A 23,012-nucleotide genomic window follows, 5' to 3' on the forward strand; every position below is an offset into this window, starting at 1 on the left:
CCATGTCTCACATCCGTACAACATGCTGCTAATGCTGATGCTTAATTGATGAGTTTAGGTTGAGAGATCATACACCTAGCTTAGGTATGCGCTTGGCTTCTTGAACTCTTGGTTCTGATACATATTCCAAAGGATAAGCATGGACGTGTGTCCCTAGTATTTTTCATGATTTATGGACTCAACCTTCTGTTAAGTGGCTTGTGTGCACAGTGATGAAAGAGTGATTTAAACTGTAATTTGACTCACATTTTTGCTTCAAGGCAAAGCCTTCATGCCTGCATATCTCAGTAGTCATGGCTACATATACCATAGGCCATGAGGGCAGGGGACCAGACTCTATGACCTCTTGAGGTCCCTTCCAGTCCTAGTATTCTATGATTCTATAGTCACTTACAATGCCAGTCTTTCTTAAATGCATTAACAAGCTGCCTGTTCACATGTTGAGTAAAATCATCATCATCATCCTGATGCCCCTGGGTTGATTGAGATTTAGCTTTTCTCTTAGTTTTATGTGCGGAAAGCTTTATTCCTGTAAAGAGAAGTATTCAATTCTTTGAAAGCTCTGTTAACGCTGTCGCTTTTCTACAGAGACGGGCTTTGTTTATTGGGATTATTTTGGTGCATAATTTGATAGGTGGTTGTCCAAATACCATCATGGCCATCGTGTCTCATCCTTGAGATACAGATCTGAGACACATAAGTAATGGGTAACCTGCCTTGGAAATCTTCTTACAGAAACCAGGACCCATAGCTGAGTTTCTTCTTCATTGTATAGTGAGCAAGATGATGCATAGGTTTCTCTTTTGCCTTCTGAAGTATCAGGTGGTGGCTGCCTTACTAGTAGTGGTATTCTGGACTTGATGGACCAGTAATCTGATCTCACATGGGTAGCTTCCTATCTTTCTCAGAAAGATCATCTCAGAAGGTGAGGTCAAGCCCTCAGTGATTAGAATTTGACACCTGGAAGTAGCTTACATCATGTGAAGCAGCCCTAGCATAGAAAGATAAAAATGTTCTTCAGCTAGAGGCTGAGCACAGAAGCTGAACCAATGTGAGTATAGCTTTATGGCATAGTTATTTCAAGTTTTCCAGTGCGTTGAGGCTTGTTTGTTCTGTGGCGTTGCGTGTCCTTGGTAGGAGTGAGTTCCAAGGACAGTGACTTAAATGAGGTGAGGTTTGGAGTGCAATGTTAATATGACTTGATATGCTATGGCCTGTGCATGTTGTGATTTGGCTTCAGCTGAACGTTTCTTGTAGAAATGTATTGCGTAACTGTCACAAATTCTTAAACTGTCATTCAAAAAGTCTCTTGTGTTTGGTTGCTAAGAATCCGAATGTGAAATGAATGTACTTGAGTCTGCAAACAACATCAAGTAATAGCTCTGAGCATTCTGAACTGCCCCATCGGTGTAGTGACATACTTTGTCACTATTTTACTGCTCATCATTTTTGCAGACATATCAAGATAAGGACGTATCGGGTAATAGTTTAGAATGCAGTGGGTCAGCAACTCCTGTCTGTTTCCTGTCCCCACACATAAGAATGAAGGAGATGCATCTTCTCCCTGATCCCAAAAGCCTCAACTGCATCTTATTTTGTCAAGCACACTCACTTCCATGCCTAGCAGGCTCATGAGCCTCTGCTTCCTTGTAGGGAGCTTAAATAGCAAGGGACATGCTAATAGGCCTCAATGGGATTGTGGTCTGAGATTGTAAAATTGAAGAAACTTTGATACAAGGGCTTTACATATCCTTGTCCCCAAGGTGTGGATGCACCTTTCGTGTTCTTGAGTTATGTTAGCTCAATTTATCTACATCTTTTTATGGCTTATCTATTTTACAGGTGCTAGTGTCTCAGAGGGGTAGCCGCGTTAGTCTGTAAGAGTATGTCTACACTACGCGCTTATTTTGAAATAAACGTCCACACTACAAATGCCCATTGAAATAGCGCAGAGCTGTAGCTAAATAGAGCGTCCATATTGACTGGCACCTGAATCACATTTAAAGCCCCTCAGAAGCACTCCGGGCAGGGCATGAGGACAGCAGTCGCTTCCTAGCTGCTGCCTGAGGCTAGCTGAGGCTCGTGCTTAAAGGGACCCCCCTGTACAGTCGTGTCTCGGGCGCTTCACCTTTGCCTACCTCCTCGAGGGACAGCAACCTCTTCTCACTACCTGCTCTGCTTGCCCTTGCGCACACCACAGCACTCCAGCCATGGAGCCGGACCTGCTGCAAAGCACTCACTGGCTCTTGGACCTGCTGCCGCACCTCCTGGTGCAGTTACTGCAGGCTGCCCACATGGCACTGCAGGAACAGGACCAGCAGCTCACTCTGGGGCACATCCTCACTCCACTCCACATGCTGCTCATGCACCACAGCCCCTCCCACCATCCCCTGCACACCGTGCACCGCTGCTTCTGACTCTGGGACACCAGTTTTGACTGGTGGGGCCGGCTCATCATGGAGCAGTAGCTCCAGAACTTCTGTATGCAGAAGGACACCTTCCTGGAGCTGTGCAAGTGGCTTGCCCCTGCCCTCCGGCGATGGGACACCCACATGCAACCCGCCATCCCCACCAGAAGCGTCGTGTTGTGGTACTTCAGAAGCTCACCACGCTGGACAGATACCGCTCCTTTAGGAACCAGTTCGGTGTGGGGAGATTGACCGTCAAGGCTGTGCTCATGCAGGTATGCCTCTCTTCCTAGTGTCCTAGGAGGGTGGTGAACTGCTGGAATGGAGTTCCCTAGGGAAGGGGGAGTGGACTCTCCCTCCCTGGAGTTTTTGCAGTCCCGCCTTCACAAAGCCCTGCTGGGGATGGGGTAAGCTGGGGTTGGGCCTGGTGTGGGAAGGGGGTTTGGTTCAGGGACCTCCTGAGGGCTATGGCAACCATGTGATTCTATGTTTGTATCCTTCTACAGGTGGTGAGGGCCATCAACACCATCCTGCGCAATGTGGACCCCATCATGGCTGTCTTTGCTGCCATGGGCTTCCCCAACTGTGGGACGGGGGGCCGCATTGACAGCCCCCGACCACCGGGCCTCCGATTATATCAACTGGAAGGGGTACCTTTCAATGGTCCTGCAGCCCTCGTTGACCACCAAGGCTGGTTCACTAACATCAACATCGGGCAATCGGGGAAGGCGCAGGACGCCCACGTCTTTAGGAGCTCCAGTCTGTTCCAGAAGATGCACGCCGGCACTTTTTCCCTGGCCGCACCATCAGGATCAGGGACGTGGACATGCATCCCCCACGACGCATGCAGCCTATCCTTTGCTCCCATGGCTGATGAAGCCCTGCACTGGACACCTAGACCTTGTGAAGGAACATTTCAACACCAGGCTCACCCACCTGGACCTCAGCATGTGGAACATTCCCAGGTGGTGGTGGCCTGCTGTGTCCTGCACTATCTGAGCAAGAACAAGGGGGGAGACGTTCCTGCCAGAGTGGCAGGGTAGAGGCCGAGCAGCTCGCAAGGGCCTTTGAGCAGCTGTGCACCGCTGCCTTCTGGCAAGCCCATCGGGGGCTGTGTGCATCCGGGAGGCCCTCAGGGAGAGTTTCAGACAAGGCCAACTGTGACACTCTCCCCTAGGCCTCCCTGCAAGGGACCTCTGCATTGCCCCGCTGTGCCTTTCCTCCCCGCCCCCCTATTGGGATTACCTCAGTTGCCCCGTGCGGACCCCTAGCACAATCCCAGGGTCCACCGTCTACTGCAATCACCAGTCCTTACCCCTTGGCTGCCCTTGACCACCCTCAGGGTCCTCAGTTCGGCCCTATGAACAGTACGTGTGCAGTAACTAGTCAGTTGGTTATCAGTTCCGCCCATCTCCGCAGACTCTGTCTCACTGCTGGGCGGGGGTAGGGGAATCCGGGCCCTCCCACTCCTCCGGGTCCCAGCCCAGAGCCCTAAAGGTGTAGGGGCAGCCGCCGCTACATGACTGATGGGGACAATCCCTGAAACTTGCCAACCACTCGGGTCACTCTGCTCACTCTGGGCCCCTTCCTACCCACGCCAAGGGTCACGCTCTTCGCTCCTTCCGTGGGCTGATCTCTCCCCAGCCGGTCGCACCTGGTGGCTTCCGCAGGTCCTCCTGGCGTCCGGACGGCTGGGATAGCTCCTGGAACAGGCGCTCGCACCTCTGGCCCTCCTCTGGGCCTGGCCCCTTCAGGGCCGACCGCAGCCTGCTTGGCTGTAGTTTCGGAGGGCGGGACGCTCCCGTCCTCTGTAGGGCAAGCTGGCGTCCTCCCGGATGGCGGCCTGACTCCTCCCTCCCCCCTGCTCTCCGCGACGCTGGCATTTAAAACGCCCGGCACGCAGCTCGAGCATGTGCCTCAGTGGCGCGGGGGCAGCTGACCGCGCCACTCCACCGTGGCTCCGACCCGGTGGTGGGGTCATTGTGCCCCGTCACACCAGCCATCAGCAGCACCTCAGTCATTGGCCACTGAGCCCCTGGGTGCTTCTAGTGGGTGGGAGTTCCAGTTGTTTCCCATCACTATGTGCTTCCTGTGCAGCGTTCCGTGTGCCACCAGGGCCTGGCGCTGGGGAGAGACTAACTTCCCCTACCACCACTACTGATCCCCCTGCCCTGTGAGGAGGCACTGCATCCCGGTGCCTCTTCCACTGAGGCTTCTGCCCCTGTTCCTACTCCTTTCAGGAGGGTGGATTTTGGTAAGCTCAGAGAGCTGATAGGTAAGGTCCCATGGGAATCGAGACTGAGGAATGTTGGCAGTTTTTCAAAGGGACATTAAGGGCCCAAAAGCAAGCTATTCTGCTGCGTTGGAAAGATAGAAAATATGGCAAAAGACCAGCTTGGCTTAACCATGAGCTCTTGCATGATCTAAAAATAAAAAAGGAGTCCTATTAAAAAATGGAAACTAGGAGAAATTTCAAAGAATGAATACAGGCAAACAACACAGGAATGCAGGGGCAAGATTAGAAAGGCAAAGGCACAAAATGAGCTCAAACTAGCTACGGGAATAAAGGGAAACAAGAAGACTTTTTATAAATACATTAGAAGCAAGAGGAAGACCCAAGGACAGGTTAGGCCCACTGGTCAGTGAAGAGGGAGAAACAGTAACAGGAAACTTGTAAATGACAGAGATGCTTAATGACTTCTTTGTTTCAGTCTTCACCGAGAAGTCTGAAGGAATGCCTAACATAGTGAATGCTAGTGGGAAGGGGGGAGGTTTAGAAGATAAAATGAAAAAGTTAAAAATCACCTAGAAAAGTTAGATGCCTGCAAGTCACCAGAGCCTGATGAAATGCATCCTAGAATACTCAAGGAGCTGATAGAGGGGGTATCTAAGCCTCTAGCTATCATCTCCGGAAAATCATGGGAGACAGGTGAGATTCCAGAAGACTGGAAAAGGGGCAAATATAGTGCCCATTTATAAAAAGGGAAACTACAGACCAGTTAGTTTAACTTCTGTGCCAGGGAAGATAATGGAGCAAGTAATGACGGAAATCATCTGTAAACACTTGGAAGGTGGCAAGGTGATAGGGAACAGCCAGCATGGATTTGTAAAGAGCAAATCATGTCAAACCAATCTGATAGCTTTCTTTGATAGGATAATGAGTCTTGTGGATAAGGGAGAAGCGGTGGATGTGGTATACCTAGACTTTAGTAAGGCATTTGAGACGGTCTCGCATGATATTCTTATCAATAAACTAGGGAAATACAACTTAGATGAGGCTACTATAAGGTGGGTGCATAACTGGCTGGATAACCGTACTCAGAGAGTAGTTATTAATGGTTCACAATCCTGCTGGAAAGGCATAACAAGTGGGGTTCCACAGGGGTCTGTTTTGGGACCGGCTCTGTTCAATATCTTCATCAACAATTTAGATATTGGCATAGAAAGTACGCTTATTAAGTTTGCAGATGATGCCAAGCTGGGAGGGGTTGCGACTGCTCTGGGGGATAGGGTCATAATTCAAAATGATCTGGACAAATTGGAGAAATGGTCTGAGGTAAACAGAATGAAGTTTAATAAAGACAAATGCAAAGTGCTCCACTTAGGAAGGAACAATCAGTTTCACACATACAGAATGGGAAGCGACTGGTCTAGAGAACATGACCGATGAAGGAAGTCTGAAGGAACTGGAGCAAAATGCAGGACAATGTAGCACTTTAAAGACTAACAAGATGGTTTATTAGATGATGAGCTTTCGTGGGCCAGACCCACTTCCTCAGATCAAATAGTGGAAGAAAGTAGTCACAACCATGTATACCAAAGGATACAATTAAAAAAAATGAACAAATATGAAAAGGACAAATCACATTGCAGAACAGGAGGGGGATGCGGGGGGGGGGGGGGGGGGAAGGAAGGTAAGTGTCTGTGAATTGATGATATTAGAGGTAGGGAGAGTGGGATGTTTGTGAGTTAATGGTATTAGAGATGATAATTGGGGAAACTATCTTGGTAATGGGTGAGAGAGTTCAAATGCTTGTTGAGTCCTTTTTGGAAAGTGTCGAATTTTAACATGAATGACAGTTCAGAGGATTCCCTTTCAAGTGCAGATGTAAAAGGTCTTTGTAGCAGAATGCAGGTGGTTAAGTCATTGAGAGAGTGTCCTTTCTGGTTAAAATGGCAAGAAACTGTTTTCTTTAGTTTGGAAAAGAGAAGATTGAGGGGGGGACATGATAGGAGTTTTCAGGTATCTTTAGGGTGTCATAAGGAGGAGAGAGAAAACTTGTTCATCCTGGCCTCTGAGGATAGAACAAGAAGCAATGGGCTTAAACTGCAGCAAGGGAGGTTTAGCTTGGACATTAGGAAAATGTTCCTAACTGTGGGTATGTCTACACTACGAAGTGTCAGCCGACGGTCAGGGCAGTGTGTGTGTGTGTATATGCTTCCGAGAAAAGGTTTAACGTCTGTGTCTTTACTGCTAGGACCGGGGTCCCATCGCAGAGGGTGGCCAGCAGGCCAACAGACGCCCCGTTATATAGGAAGAGCTTATTACACCTTAGATTTTAGCTGCTAGAACACAAAGTTCCTTCGCAGCGGGCAGCCTAGGAAAGGCTGAAAAGGTGCCCCAACGGATCTTGTCACCTGGGAGTGACACAGATCCAAACGCCCAAGCTCTCCCTATGTCTGTCCCTTTTATGACCAGCTGAAGTTCTTTTAAATTGTGCTTGGTTCTGTTACAGCAACTGAAGGAGTCAGGTTAAAGCTTAAACAGTTACAGGTTTATTAAAAGACTTATAAGAGCATATGGTTACAATGGCTATTGCTCTATTTCTTAAATGCTAGCAAATATAAATATAGATGTAAAAAATGGTTACAGGGAAAAGGTAAAGATAGAAAATAGAAATAATGGTACCAAGTGACAGCTTAATCTTTAAAGAGCTCTAACACTATGTATATATATACTTAAACAAAGGACCACATCCAGGTACAATTTTTACCCCTTTCTGTGCCTCTCGACTCCAGCGTGTCAGGCCAGGGCCGGTCTCTCAATTCCTAGGAAAGACGAATACGAGGTGGGCGTCCCCTCTGGAACCTCGGGAGATCAAACACCTAACCCGACCAGCAGATAGATGGTAGATTGACACTCAGAGAAAATATGCTGCTGGACCCATCTATATACCCCTGGGGGCCCGTATCCTCTTTCTTATCTAAGATGCCGAATTCTACTGGTCCGTTTTGTGGCGCCAGTTCTTACAAGCAAGTTTCAAGTTAATTTACACTTGCAAGAGAGAGAACTAAATTGTGAGTACTAGACATTTTTTTTACTGGGCGAGAGATTCCTCCCCCCCCGCGGATGGATGTGTGTTTGTATCAATATGGGTTTGAGTCAAGGGCACTCCTTGGCAGCCTCTTGGTCAGCAATTGGCGTATCTCTGTTTACAGCCATTCACGATCACAGCAGCCTGGGCCTTCTGCTCTGTGTGCCCTGTATGCTCCAGGCAAGCAAAAATGGATGTTACAAGGGGGGTTCCTGTCTGGCTACACGAAGTTAATTCGAAATAACAGCCGTTAGTTCGAATTAACTTTAATAGCGTCTACACAGGAAAACCACTATTTCGAAATAAATTTGAAATAGTGGAGCCCTTATTTCGAATTTGGTAAACCTCATTCTAAGGAATAACACCAAATTTGAAATAGCTATTTTGAAATAAGTGCTGTGTAGACACTTAATTTGAAATAGGGGGCCTCCAGCTCTTCCCAGGGAGCCCTGGTGGCCACTCTGGGCACAACCAGGAAAGCTTGCTCTCCTCTCCCCCAGCCCGGAGCCATTAAAGGGGTAGACCCTGGCCACAGTGCCTGTGCCAGCTCCAAGCCTGCCAGCCCAGAGCCAGCAGTGGCCACCGGGGCCCCGACCCAGTGGCCCCAAAACATGAGCCAGCAAGCCACTGGCAGCCAGCCCTCCACCGCTCCCCAGGAGCAGTCTGCCAGCTCCCAGGAGCCTGCCAGGGGCTGGAGAAGGTGGGTGCCTTCCTGGTCCAGGGTGGAGATCATGGACCTTATTCAGGTTTGGGGGGATGCCCCCAACGTCCATGATCTCTGCACTAGACGGAGGAATGCGGCCATCTAGGGCAGGATAGCTGCCAGCCTGGCCACCAACGGCCACATGCGAACCCAGGAGCAGGTTAGCATGGAAGTCAAGTTGGTCTGGTGAGACCCCCAACCCTGAGCTGCTTCTTCCTCTTGCTTCCCCCTTCCAGCTCCCTCCTCCCAGGTTTCCCCCTCCCTTCTTCCCCTCTCTCACCTCCTTTTCCCAGTCTCCCCAGAGGTTCATCACCCTCCCCCCCAGTTTTGTACAGTAAACCCAGTCTATTTTTGAACATACGTGTCTTTTTATTTGACATCAGGAAGGGGGGCTAGGGAGGGGCAAGTGGAAGGACGCAAGGAAGGAATGGGGCACGAGCCCCCGGTGGGGAGGACCGGGGAGGCTCTGAGGGCTTCTTGGGGTGGACGCTCTCCCTCAGGGCCTCCTGGATCCTGACAGCCCCGATGGACCCCCCCCCCGGGTGGCAGCCTGCAGCAACAACCCCACGAGATGCACCAGCGTGCCCAGGGGCAGCTCTGGCTCCATGTGGCTGAGTGCTGTGGTGTCCCGAGTGCGGGCACTCAGAGCAATCCAAAACAGGACTGCTTTGCTGTCCCTCATCGAGGTAGACAAGCAAGCGGGGAACCCTGAGAACTGTCTGTCCGGGGTGGCGGTAGGGTCCTTTTAATCACGGAGCTCAGTTAGCCTCAGGCAGCAGCCCCACACACTAAGTCCTAACCTGATGCCCTGCCGGCACTGATTCCGGCCAGCCTTGACTTCGGTTCAGGGTCCACTGTGTGGACGTGTTATTTCAAAATTGCAAAACGCTATTTTGAAATAGTTTTTGTGTATAGATGCATTATTTCGAATTAGCTTAATTCGAAATAGCACTGTAGTGTAGACATACCCTGTCAGAGTAGTTAAACACTGGAATAAATTGCCCAGGGAGGTTGTGGAATCCCCATCTCTGGAGATATTTAAGAGTAGGTTAGATAAATGTCTATCAGGGATGGTCTAAACAGTATTTGGTCCTGCCATGAGGGCAGGGGACTGGACTCGATGACTCTCGAGGTCCCTTCCAGTCCTAGTATTCTATGATTCTAATCCCTGCCCCACCCCTGTTCCCTGCTCAGCCCCTCTCCCATCCGAATTTCCCAGTCCTCCTCCTGCTCCCCTTGCACCCTTTCCTCTTATTCCTTTTCCTAATTCCCCTCATCCCCCTACTCCCCTTCCTCCTGTCCTCGATCCCCTCCCTTACCTCTTTCCTTTTCCATACCCTATTGCTTCCACCCCCGGGGCCGCCATGTTCAGTTCAGACATTGGCCCCCAGGAGGCTGTTTTCATTCCTTTCGCTCCCTGCATGTCTGGGGCTGTTCGCCCTCCAGCACTGCCCCTACCATCATTGCAGTAGAGACCTCAGGGTCCCTTCTTTCCTATGTTGGTCGGTTGTGGGGCCCATGGGGGGGGGGGGGGGGTCTGGCCCAAAGTCATATTGGGGCGTGAGGCCCCGATGCACTGAAGGGCAAGATGGGTGACTTCTTGGAAGATATCCGTGGCTCCAAGAACAAAGTGGCTCTCGCCCTTCAGTGCTGGGGAACTTCCATCTCATCCTCCAGACTGTAAGGGCCATTTTGGGAGAGGGTAAAGGAACTGGGCGGTGGGGGGCTGCAGCCTACCAGCGGGTCCGCAGCTTCTGTCACACCCTGCTCACATTTGGGTATGGTCATGGTTTGTTGTGGGGCCCAATAGGGACTGCCAGCACTCCCACCAGCAAGGATCTTCTCCAGCTCTGTGCCGCCGATCTTCATTACCGCTCTGAACACCCGGAGCTGCAGGCTGGGTCTCCGCAGGTGTCAGGTACTCTACCCCCCCCCCGATGGAAGGACTCTGTCATCTTCCTGCAGGAGACCCACACCACTCCAGCCACGGAAGTGAGCTGCTGGCTGGAGTGGACAGGGTCTATTTCAGCCACCTGTCGGCCTGTCAAGCCGGAGTGACCACCCTGTTCTCCCTGAACCTGCAGCCTGAGGTTCTGGGGACCGGCAAGGTTATGCAGGGCCACCTTCTGCACCTCCGGGTTCGGATGGAGGGGCTGATACTAAACCTCAATAACATCTACGCCCTGACGTCCGGCCTGGAGAGGCTTCGCTTCTACCAGCAGGCATCTGCCTTCCTCGGCTCTCTGGATCCTCGAGAGTGCCTGGTCCTGGGTGGGGATTTCAACTGCACCCTCGAGGAACGGGACTGCACGGGGACTGAGCAGTGCCCGGCCGCCGCAGATGTCCTCGGGGAGATAATAGACCAACACTCTCTGGTGGACGTCTGGCGTGACCACCACCCGGATGAGGACGCAGCTTTCACCTTTGTCCGGCTGGAGGGTCAACAGTTGTTTCACTCCTGGATGGACCGCATCTATCTCTCTCATCGTCATCTTTCTCGGGCCCACTCCTCCAGCATTCAGCCGGCCCCATTCCTGGACCACCACTTGGTGGCCATGACGGTCTCTCTCTTCAGAGAGGCCGAGTCTGGCCTACTGGCATTTCAACAATAGCTTGCTGGAGGACATGGGCGTTGTAGCGTCCTTCCGGGAGTTCTGGCAGGCCATGCGTGGGCAGCAATGCACCTTTCCCTCTGCACAGCGGTGGTGGGATGTGGGGAAGGTGCGCAGGTGGTGGTTCTGCTGTGACTATCCCCTGGGGGCCAGCCGGCGGAGGGATGTGGCGATAGAGCAGTTGGAACTGGAGGTTTTAGCGCTAGAGAGGCGGCTGGCCACTGGCCCTGGAGATCCACTCCTCTGCACAATGAAACGGGAGGAACTCCGGGCCCTCAACAACCTTCAGGCGCGGGGCATCTTTGTTCGTTCTTGCATCCATCTCTTTTGGGATATGGATCGCAGCTCCCGCTTCTTCTATGCCCTGGAGAAAGAGGGGGGGCTGAAAAGCACATCATCTGCCTTCTGGTGGAGGATATCACCACCCTCACAGATCAGGTGGAGATGCACAAGAGGGCTCAAGCCTTCTATGCGTCCCTTTTCTCCTTGGATCTGATCGACGCCCGCGGAGTTCTCTGGAACGAGCTCCCAATGGTCGACGTGGGTGACTGGGCCGGCTAGAGCTGTGCCTCTCTCTGGCCGAGTTCTTGGAAGCCCTCCGTCTCCTGCCTGCCAATAAGTCCCCAGGGATGGACGGGCTGACCGTGGAGTTGTACCACGTGTTCTGGGATGTCCTCGGCCTGGACCTTTCCAGCATCTGGGCCGAGTACTTGGAGAGCGGGGTTGTCCCTTTATCATGCAGGTGAGCCATGCTCGCCTTGCTACCTAAGGGGGACCGCCGTGATCTGAGGAATTGGCGTCCTATTTCGCTCCTCAGCACGGACTATAAAATCATCGCCAAAGCCATCTCCCTGAGACTGAAGCCCATGCTGGCGGATGTGGTCCATCCAGACCAGACCTACGGCTTCTCGGGCCACACCATCTTCGATAACCTTTCTCTCGTCTGGGATCTCCTAGAGCAGTGGTCTCCAACCTTTTTACACCCAAGATCACTTTTTAAATGTCAGGACAAGCCAAGATCTACCCCATCCCTTCTCCAAAACCCCACCCCTTTCTTGAGGCCCCACCCTCTCTGTTCCCACTTGTCTCCATCACTTGTTATCCCCGGCCCTTATACACTCTGAGGGTACAGCTACACTGCTGCTGTTTTTCGATCCTTCTGTCGAAAGATATTTTTCCGACATTTGGCCCGTCTAGACTCGGCCAAATGTTGGAAAAAAACACTTCATTTGGAAGCCCCCTTATTCCTCGTGGAGCGTGTTTGCCAGAAAAACTCCTGTAGTCTAGCAGTACCCTTGCTGGGTTGAGACAGGAGGTGCGGGCTCTGGGGTGGGAATGTGGGATTTGGGTGTGGGAAGGGGTGAGAGGTGCAAGCTCTGGGAGGGAATTTGAATGCAGAAGGATGTGGCTTAGGGAGGGGGCTCCAGGCTGGAGAGTGTTGAGTTCAGGTGGAGGGTTGGGGTGCTGAGCAAGCCACAGGCTTGTGGATGTGAGGGTGCAGGAGTTTGGGTTGGGTGTGTGAGGGACGCAGGGCAGGGAGGCTGGGCGTATGATGGGCTCAGGACACAGATTTGTGATGTGTGGATGGTGGAAGAGTGTTGTGGCAGAAGACTGAGGATGTGGGGATGCAGGAGTTTGGGGATGTAAGAGGCTCAGGACAGGGGGTTCCACTGTATGATAGGCTCAGGTTTGGGATCAGGGTGGGGCACACAGGAGTGTTATGATGCCGTGGCCAGATGAGGGCTTGGCGGCCAGGCTTCATTTTTAAATAAAATATTATGTCAAATACAAAAGGTTTCAGCGTTGTCTTTATTTATGAGAGGGGTGAGGAACCTATTCTGAGTCACCCTAAATAATCCCTGCTTCATTAAAATAAACATGGCCGCTGCGCTGTGCCGACAATCAGCTGATCCGGCACAGCGCGGTAGTCTAGGCGTGGCTCGGTCGGCTGGGGAAGCGTTTGCTGACTGATCCTGTAAGCCTCATTTCACGAGGCATAAGGGATCAGTCGGCAAAGGCTTCCCTAGTTCCCTACAGTACCGCGTTGTGCCGGATCAGCTGATCGTCGGCACAGCGCGGCGGCCATGTTTATTTTAATGAAGCAGGGATTATTTAAATTCCTGCTTCTTTGCCTATGCCGGGTAAACTAGTTCCCCTCCCCCTTCCCCCTTCCAGCTCCCTCCTCCCAGGTTTCCCCCTCCCCTCTCCCACCCTCTCTCTTCCCCTCTCCCGACTCCTTTCCCCAGTCTCACCAGAGTTTCATTCCCCCACCCCAGTTTTGTTAAATAAAGACAGTTTGTGTTCATGAAAATACATGTATTTTGACATCAGGAAGGGGGGTTAGGGAGGGGTAAGTGGAAGGACATGAGGGAGGAATGAGGCACAAGCCCCCATTGGGACAGATCAGGGAGGCTTTTAGTGCTCCTCAGGGTGGAAGCTCTCCCGCAGGGCCTTCTGGATACTGACAGCCCCCCGATGGACCTCCCGGATGGCAGCCTGCAGAGAGTGCAGCCAGGCTCGTAGCAACACATCCAAGAGAAGCACCATAGTGCCCAGGGGCAGCTCTGGCTCCCTGTTGCAGAGTGCTGTGGTGTCCCGAGTGAGGGCAACCAGAGCACACAGAGACAAAATGCTTTGCTATCCCTCATTGAGGTAGGCAAGCAAGCAAGGAAACCAGAGAACCAGCATCCTGACCTGATGCCCTGCTGGACCTGGTTCTAGCTGGCCTTAAATGCAATTCAGAATCCACTCAGTGTGGACGCGCTATTTCGAAATAGCAAAAAGCTATTTCGAAATGCATTTTGTGTGTAGAAGCGTTATTTCGAAATAAGCTATTTTGAAATAACTCTTTCGAAATTAGGTATTTAGAAATAACGCTGTAGTGTAGAAATACCCTATCACAAGATGAAACAGAACGGAGTATAAACTTGGTGGCTCAAGAAGCATATTTGAACATTGATGAATTTGAAAATAGATCAAACTGTTGCAACACTTTACACATTTCAACATTAATGAATCCTATCCAATCAAATTCAGTCTCGCTCGGATATCTGAAGTGTGGGCTCCATCCAGTCTACAGATATGTGGAATTTGAAAAAACAAACTGATAGACAAAAATATATATTTATTAGAGCTGTGGCCAGGGCCGCATGGTGGTTGCCCAGCTGCTCCTGGAGTACCAACTGGCTAATGAAAATTTTGAACTATTTTCTTTTTATTTGATTTCATATTAAATAAACATTTCAAGTCATACACCTTGTTAATTATCCCTTGTTTTAGTATTCTTTCTTTCATAACATTTTAAATATATATTGGTGCACAAGACCAAACTCACTCCACTAACGGGTGGAAAAATCTTAGAGGGAACACTAGTGGAGACATAAGTCTGAGGTACTACTATGCTTTTAGTTTGGAGCAATATCCCCTGCCTCCATTTCCCCAAAGAATGCTCATAGCCCATCTTTTTTTATAGAATTATCTGGATATCGGATGTAATTGTGTTTAATAGTCCAACTACATTACCTCTTTTCAAACAAGTGTGCACAGTGTTCAATATTACTGATAACATTAAAAGTAATCCCACAGTTTGCTCATAATGTTCAAAGGCACACTGATACAAATATCCCTACATTAATTATTCTTGTAGTAGCAGGCTTTGGCTTCATACTCTAAGGGTATGTCTAGACTGCATCCCTCTGTCAGCAGAGGGATGCAGATTAGGCAGGTCGACACTGCAAATGAGGCAGGGATTTAAATATCCCATGCCTAATTTGCATAAAAATGGCTGCCACGTTTTGCCGACTCAGCACTTTGTCAGCAAAGTGTGGCAGTCTAAAGGGGGATCTGTCGAGAAAGAAAGCCTTTTTCGACAGATCCCTTATGCCTCCTGCAAAAAGGATGTGAACGATAACAAGAAAGGTTTCTACAGGCATGTTAACAAGAAGAAAGTGATCAGAGAGGGTGTGTGGCTCCTACTGGATGAAGGAGGTAACCTAGTGACAGATGATGTGGGGAAAGCTGAAGTACTCAATGCTTTCTTTGCCTCTGTATTCACGATCCGGGGAACTATAGGCTGGTCAGTCTTACCTCGGTTCCTGGAAAAATCATGGAAGGGACCCTTAAGGAATCCATTTTGAGGCACTTGGAAGAGAGGAAGGTGATTAGGAATAGTCAGCATGGATTCACAAAGGGCAAGTCATGCCTTACCAATCTGATTAGCTTCTATGGTGAGGTAACTGGCTCTGTGGACATGGGTAAGTCAGTGGATGTGATACACCTTGACTTTAGCAAGGCTTTTGATACGATCTCCCACAATATTCTTGCCAGCAAGTTAAGGGAATGTGGATTGGATAAATGGACGGTAAGATGGATAGAAAGATGGCTAGAAGGCCGGGCCCAGCGGGTAGTGATCAATGGTTCGATGTCAGGATGGTGGTCGGTTTCTAGCGGAGTGCCCCAAGGTTCGGTTCTAGGACCGGTTTTGTTCAATATCTTTATTAATGACCTGGATGAGGGGATGGATTGCACCTTCAGCAACTTTGTGGATGACACCAAGCTAGGGGGAGAGGTAGATACGCTTAAGGGCAGAGATAGGGTACAGAGTGACTTAGACAAATTGGAGGATTGGGCCACAAGAAATCTGATGAGGTTCAACAAGGACAAGTGCAGAGTCCTGCACTTGGGATGGAAGAATCTCAAGTATTGTTACAGACTGGGGACCAAGCAGCTAAGTAATAGTTCCGCAGAAAAGGACCTGGGGGTTACAGTGGATGAGAAGCTGGATGAGTCAACAGTGTGCCCTTGTAGCCAAGAAGGCTAATGGCATATTAGGTTGCATTAAGAGGAGCATTGCCAGCAGATCCAGAGATGTCATTATTCCCCTTTATTTGGCTTTGGTGAGGCCACATCTGGAGTATTGTGTCCAGTTCTGGGCCCCCCACTACAAAAAGGATGTGGATGCATTGGAGAGGGTCCAGCGGAGGGCAACCAAAATGATTAGGGGGCTGGAGCATATGACCTACGAGGAGAGGCTGAGGGACTTGGGTCTGTTTAGTCTGCAGAAGAGAGGAGTGAGGGGGGATTTGATAGGAGCCTTCAACTTCCTGAAGGGAGGTTCCAAAGAGGATGGAGAGAGGCTGTTCTCAGTAGTGACAGATGGCAGAACAAGGAGCAATGGTCTCAAGTTGTGATGGGAGAGGTCCAGGTTGGATATTAGGAAAAACTATTTCCCTAGGAGGGTGGTGAAGCACTGGAATGGGTTACCTAGGGAAGTAGTGGAGTCTCCATCCCTAGAGGTGTTTAAGTCTTGGATTGACAAAACCCTGGCCGGGTTGATTTAGTTGGGATTGGTCCTGCCTAGAGCCGGGGGCTGGACTTGATGACCTTCTGAGGTCTCTTCCAGTTCTATAATTCTAGACTGGCATGATTTTCCGCAAATGCTTTTAATGGAAAAGGTTTTTTTTGTGGAAAAGCATCCGTGCCAATCTAGACGCGGTTTTGCGCAAGAAAGCCCCGATCGCCATTTTCGCCATCAGGGCTTTTTTGCGCAAAACAGTTTTCAGCTGTCTACCCTGGCCCTCTTGCGCAAAAGCATTTCCGGAAAAGGGCTTTTGCCCGAATGGGAACGTCAAAGCATTGGCACAAGAAGCACTGATTTCGGACAGTAGAACGTCAGTGCTTTTGCGCAAAATCAAGCGGCCAGTGTAGATAGCTGGCAAGTTTTTTACACTGCAGTCGCTTTTGTGGAAAAACTTGCCAGTCTAGACACAGCCCATTTGTATTAAGAACTCCATCTCTTTCTCAGAGATTTGCCTTCCTTAAAGGCATTCTCCCACAAAGACGACAGTGGTTAGTGAGGAGGAGGGCTCCTGCTCCCTCGAGGTTACTTCTCCCTGGACTTACAGGGACATGCTCCTGTCTCCCCTCCTCGGGGTGAGAGTCTTCCCCAGAAGTGGGCATCTTGCCCTGATCTGAGGCTACTTTCACCTCGGGGTGTCGTTTAGGAATCATAGAATACTAGAACTGGAAGGGACCTCAAGAGGTCATCGAGTCCAGTCCCCTGCTATCATGGCAGGACCAAGTACTCACTAGACCAGTGGTCTCCAACCTTTTTACACCCAAGATCACCTTTTAAGTCTCAGAACAGGCAAAGATCTACCGCCCCGCCCCTTCCTTGAAGCCCCACCCTCTCTAGTCTCTTGTCCATCACTTGCTATCCCCAGCCCTTATACACTCTGTTAAACAGTTTATTTTTAAATTATGCAATATATAAAATTAAAATCACATGTTTATAGTTATGAAAGAAATGGTCTGTTTTTAATTTATGCTATTTAAATGTCAAATGAAGCATTTACAATTATACATTTTGTTCTCTATTTTGTAAATCTAAAATCAAGTATTGATAATTATATATTTTTTCCTCCAATAACAAAGTCTCAGTGTGACACCTGTGACTGAACAGTATCTGCCAGTGTCTTGAAGTCTGGGTTGTAGTCTGAGATTGCTAGTTGTATACAGTCCATCAGATGGGCATCTGTGAGGCGGGTGCGATACTTGGACTTGATTATCTTTAATTGGGAAAATGCTGTGTCTCAGAGGTATGTGGAGCCAAAGTAAGCCTTCACTTTGAAAGCACAAGATGACAGAAGTGGATATTTTTCTCTGTTTACCGTTCTCCAAAAATGACTGTCCTTTGCTCTGACTTTCAGCCCAATATCATTTTGCATTGTGAAGGGTATGCATGTGTTCATTTTAAACAAAATGTGGTTTGGAAAGTAGATATGCATAAAGAAGCATGCAGTGGCTCACCACCCTAGCAACAGCCTAGAAAAGGCCAAGGGGAGGGGGGTGAACTCAACATGTGGAGTGGAGAAGTACAAGCATGTGACAGACAAAGCCATATATGGAAAGGTTGAATCTGATTGGTTTAGAAGTTTGTGTTATGTAACCTGTAACTGCCATGTGCTATAAAACAGCAAGGGGAGGGGCTCCTTGCTCGAGGGGCTCTGGCTGATTTTAGTACCAGGGGCTCTCCCTTTGTGCACATTGAATAAAGTATTGAATTGAATTGAATTGAAGACCCTTGATTCTGCCCAGCACCTGAGTCTCTGGGAACCGCAAAATCCCAACAGTTTCTTGGCGCAGCGAGCAGGGTGAGAAATATCCTTCAGGATCAAGACCTACAATCAAGTAAGAGGGTGATTTTGTTCATTTTTCATTTGGTTGTGTGTCCCTGACCTGACTGGTGACTCTCACACCTTTTGTAGTAAGCGAATCTGGGTGTTGGGGAATTTAAGGGGTTTGTTGCAGTTTTGTAACATTTTGGTTGCAGTCTTAAGACACTGTACTTGGTGTGGGGGTGGGTTAAGCTGTAAGTTCCTCTGACTAAGTGTTGTTGAAGTGGGAAATCAAAGAGGCCATAAGGACCAACAGTTAGTGTAGGGGCAGGTATAGCCATAAGTACCTCTAGTTAATGTGTTGGCTGGCCCAGATCTCCTAATTGGAAATTGTTATTAGTTTGTAAACAGAATTGTATTTAAAGATTTTGAGATTGGAGGATATTTAGGTTTAAAAAAAAAAGGGTAAGATGAAGGGATTTAGTGATCCACAATATGAAGAGTGTTTAATTAGTGCTTTTATCACTATTGTAGCAGTAAGTTTCTTAGTTTTCTTGTTGAGATATCTTGGCTGTACGACTGAAAGAAAGAAGGATGACCACCCCCCATTACAGGTGGGCAACACTGATTTTGTGCATAAACCACAATATTTATCAAAGGACAAAATGGCTGGTATGTGTTTAATTGTTGATTATGAACAGCTGGTTAGAAAGTGTGATACGCTAGAAGGAAGGGTGGGAGAGTCAGAAGCAGAGGTAGAAAAACTGCAAACAGAAGCAAAAAACTATAAAGAAACAGCCTTGCAGGAAGAGAGATCTTGTCCCTCAGCACCTTTGGACCCTACATGTGGAATGAGGGGATATCAGTCTGGTTTTATGGCTCCAGTGAGAGTGCACACTGTCCCTAATCCTAATCAAGGGGAAGGGGACCCTGCTACTGTGAGTCGCCTAGAGCACACTCCTATGAGTCCATCTGACTTGCAGAGCATGTTAAAAGAATTGCCATCTTTGCAGCCTAATAACCCGAACCTACCCTTCTGGGAAAAGGTGCAGGAGCGGATGGTAGTGGGAGGCCTGCATGCTTTTGATGTTTTCACCATGGTAAAAGCAAAATGTCCTGTGCACCCTGACAGTCAATTTGGGTTTGCATTTACTGTTAAAGGGAAGCAATACACTTTTACTCGCCTAAGCCAGGGGTTTCATAACTCACCTACTTTGTTTCATAGAGCGTTAGCTGATGTGCTGGCAAAGCTGCCAGACATGGCTTCTTGTGTTGTACAGTATGTTGATGATCTTATCTCCTCACCAGATCGCCAAACGCACATGAAAGACTTAGAAGTGACCCTGCAGCACTTGGCAGACAGTGGGGTAAAATGTAATGCTAGAAAGGCTCAGATTGCAAAGGAGGAAGTATCATATCTGGGGTACCTAATATCCAAAGGGTACAAGCGTTTAACTGTTGACCGCACTGAGGCTATTAATGCCTGCCCACGACCAACTACAGTCAGGGGAGTTAGGAAAATGTTGGGGCTATTCAATTTCTGCCAAACTCAAATCCCCAATTATTCAAGGATTGTCCAGCCTCTTAATAATCTCCTGAAGGGTGCTGGTGGACCACATGAGGCAATTGAATGGACACTTGACTGTGAACAGGCATTTACCACATTGAAACAAAGGCTAAGTACTGCCCCAGGGTTGGGACTTCCTAATCCATTAATGCCTTTTACATTGTACACGCATGTCAGTGAGGGACATATGGCAGCAGTGTTAACGCAAAAACATGGGGACAAACAGCGCCCAGTAGCATACTACTCTTCTAAACGAGATGCTGTCACTCGAGCAATGCCACCATGCCTCCAGGCAGTGGAAGGAGCTTCTATGGCCCTAAATCAGGCCACACCACTTATTGGTTCACAGGATGTAAATATTGTTGTACCTCACACTGTCCTTGCTATTTTATCAGGGAAGAAATCCTCAGCAGTCCATGTGGCAAGATGGACTCGATGGGAAACGAGCTTGCTAATGCCTTCGGTACATCTGCAAAGAGCATCATCGTTAAACCCTGCTACCCTCATGCCTACCCCAGATGAGGGACACCCACATCATTGTTGCCTTGAGGAAGAGCCCGTGGACCTTCCATTAGTAAAAGAAACTGAAATACCTGGTGCCCCTTGCCTATACGTGGATGGTTCTTCCTTCTATGTGGATGGCAAGCGACACACAGGATGGGCCGTGTGTACTCAAGATGGACAGCTGGTGGCACACGGCAGCTTGCCTGGGGCATCTGCACAAGTAGCAGAACTGCAGGCATTAGTTGCAGCATGTGAAGCTGCGAAAGGTCATGCTGTAAACATATATACTGATTCTAGATATGCGTTTGGGGTTGTACATGATTATATTAACTTGTGGGTAAATCGGGGATTCCTGACGAGTACAGGATCCCCAATACAAAATGGGGGAATAGTGGAGAAACTTCATGCAGCCAGGCAGAAACCTACTGAATTAGCAGTGATAAAAGTGAGGGCCCACACAAAAGGGACAGACCCTCATAGTAAGGGGAACCGAAGGGCAGACGAACTAGCTAAACGAGCAGCAGTGGAAGGTAAAGAGATGCAATTGATTGCTGCAACACAGCCTCTCATAAAAACCCCAAACTTTTTTGAATTACAGGACATCCAACACGCTGCACCAAGGGCAGAAAAGTGGTTATGGATGGATAATGGGGGAAAACTGTGTGATGATAACACTTGGAGAGGCCCAGGAAACACATTAGTGTTACCAAATGTGCTGATGGGAACTATGATACAAATATATCACATGTTGGGACATGATGGGGCACAGAGGGTGATCCACCGGATGTCGGACACCTGGTGGCATCCTCAGCTTAATGCAAATGTGCAGGATTATGTGAGGAGGTGTGTAACGTGCTCAATGTAATTCTGCTCCTACAGTGAAAGTGAGAATGCGACATCAGCCAAGACCAACACGGCCCTTCACACAGTTACAAGTAGATTTCATTGGACCCCTGCCAAGGTGCAGAGGGAAAGAATATGTTCTGGTGATCGTGGATCACTTTACTAAGTGGGTAGAAGCTTTCCCAGTGGCCAAGGCCACTGCGTCTGATGTAGCTAAAATATTGATGACCGAAATAATTCCCCGATGGGGATTTCCATGCTTCACTGATAGTGACCAAGGTACCCACTTTACAGGAAAGGTGATGAAAACAGTATGCATATCACTGGGGATCAAACAGAAATTCCACTGTCCCTACCATCCCCAGAGTTTGGGATTAATAGAAAGAGCTAACCGAACCATTAAAAACTACTAAAATGTCTGAGCAAGCATTGGTCTGGAATGGTGTTATCATACTGGCATGGTGTTAACATGAAAGTTGCAGCCCTGATAGGAGACTTGCTCGTGTCACAGGTGCCCTGTTGGGTGAGAGCCGCAGTTCTCAAAGACTGAATGTCTTCACCTTGCATGATGGCAGGGGAGTGGTCTCTATTGATAACGGGCATTTTGGAATGATCATTCCATCTTTGGAGAGGTGTTAATTCCTGTGGGTTGGTCTCCTGGATTGGAGGCTCAGCCCTTCCACCCACTCCCATTCTCATGTCATAGACACCTGTGTAGCTGAGTATGTAATAATGGCTGGAGATAACTATATAGCTTTCCCAATGGCCCAATGTTCCATCCTGGGAGGATGGGTTTTGCATATAAGAAACATGGAGTCAGGACAAGCCCTATCTCAAATGTTGGGACCTGACTTAATGGTGCATGTAATGTTTCATTTACTGGATGATATAACAGTGAAGAAAGAATCTACTAACTGGTGTGGATTTGGGTATTTAGCTTTGGAAAGTAAGCCTGGCTTGAACATCTCGTTCTTCCTATTGTGGAAGATATTATGAAAGAAGTGGTAAGGCAATTACAGTGATTCAGTGGATAGAAGGGTTTGCTATTGTGGGAACAGAGATTCCCTGGGGATGGATTTCAGTTGTGTTTTCGCAATGGATATGGGGACTTCTTATTACTTTTAGTGTAGATACCATTATGTATTAAAGGTCGAATGTATTGTTTAATTCTGTTACCAAAACTGCAGTTAATTAAGTGTTGATAAGGTCAATTATAGCTCCTAATAAATATAAGGAAGTGGTGTTAGTGGGGTCTAAGAATTGTTCTTAGCCCCAAAACCAAATGGGGGAGCTGAAGGGTATGCATGTGCTCATTTTAAACAAAATGTGGTTTGGAAAGTAGGTAGGCATAAAGAAGCATGCGGTGGCTCACCACCCTAGCAACAGCCTAGAAAAGGCCAAGGGGAGGGGGGTGAACTCAACATGTGGAGTGGAGAAGTACAAGCATGTGACAGACAAAGCCATATATGGAAAGGTTGAATCTGATTGGTTTAGAGGTTTGTGTTATGTAACTTATGTAACCTGTTATGTGCTATAAAACAGCAAGGGGAGGGGCTCCTTGCTCGAGGGGCTCTGGCTGATTTTAGTACCAGGGGCTCTCCCTTTGTGCACATTGAATAAAGTATTGTATTGAATTGAATTGAATTAAAGACCCTTGATTCTGCCCAGCACCTGACTCTCTGGGAACCACAAAATCCCAGCAATAGTAATAATCTTCATATTAAGTCCATTGCTTTGTAAATGAAACACCTGATGAAATTTTGTAGCCATGCCGTGAATGTCTTTTACTTGAAGGAATGGATTTAAGACAAACATGACAATTGGTTCCATCACATCTAATTCCTGAAATCTCCTGTTGAATTCATCTGCTAATTTCTTCAGGTGTGCACAGAAGTTTTCTGGGTGGAACCATTTTTCTTTCTCATTAATTTTTTCTAGTATTCCC

The 23,012-nt window shown here is 48.6% G+C and overlaps 1 protein-coding gene and 1 long non-coding RNA gene across 11 annotated transcripts in view; both read left to right on the forward strand.

Annotated features, from left to right (window-relative positions):
* Positions 1–23,012, forward strand: part of LOC106731943 (phosphatidylinositol transfer protein beta isoform-like) — a 168,831-nt gene that overhangs the window by 66,572 nt on the left and 79,247 nt on the right. For 2 of the 10 annotated variants that reach the window (XM_075915695.1, XM_075915694.1), the window contains exons 3-4: positions 1,843–2,683; positions 2,915–4,010. The exons of the other annotated variants lie outside the window; for them this stretch is intronic. In XM_075915695.1, the coding sequence (XP_075771810.1) occupies positions 2,540–2,683; positions 2,915–3,451 (681 nt within the window). In that variant the 5' untranslated portion in view covers positions 1,843–2,539 and the 3' untranslated portion in view covers positions 3,452–4,010. Of the gene's footprint in view, positions 1–1,842; positions 2,684–2,914; positions 4,011–23,012 lie in introns of those variants that run through there. 10 annotated transcript variants of the gene reach the window in all.
* On the forward strand, positions 13,061–22,706 carry LOC142823924 (uncharacterized). The gene is made up of 2 exons (XR_012898983.1): positions 13,061–18,189; positions 20,116–22,706. It is a non-coding gene; the product is annotated as an uncharacterized LOC142823924 (long non-coding RNA).

Source organism: Pelodiscus sinensis, unplaced genomic scaffold, assembly GCF_049634645.1.
Source record: "Pelodiscus sinensis isolate JC-2024 unplaced genomic scaffold, ASM4963464v1 ctg38, whole genome shotgun sequence".
Lineage (NCBI taxonomy): Eukaryota > Metazoa > Chordata > Testudines > Trionychidae > Pelodiscus > Pelodiscus sinensis.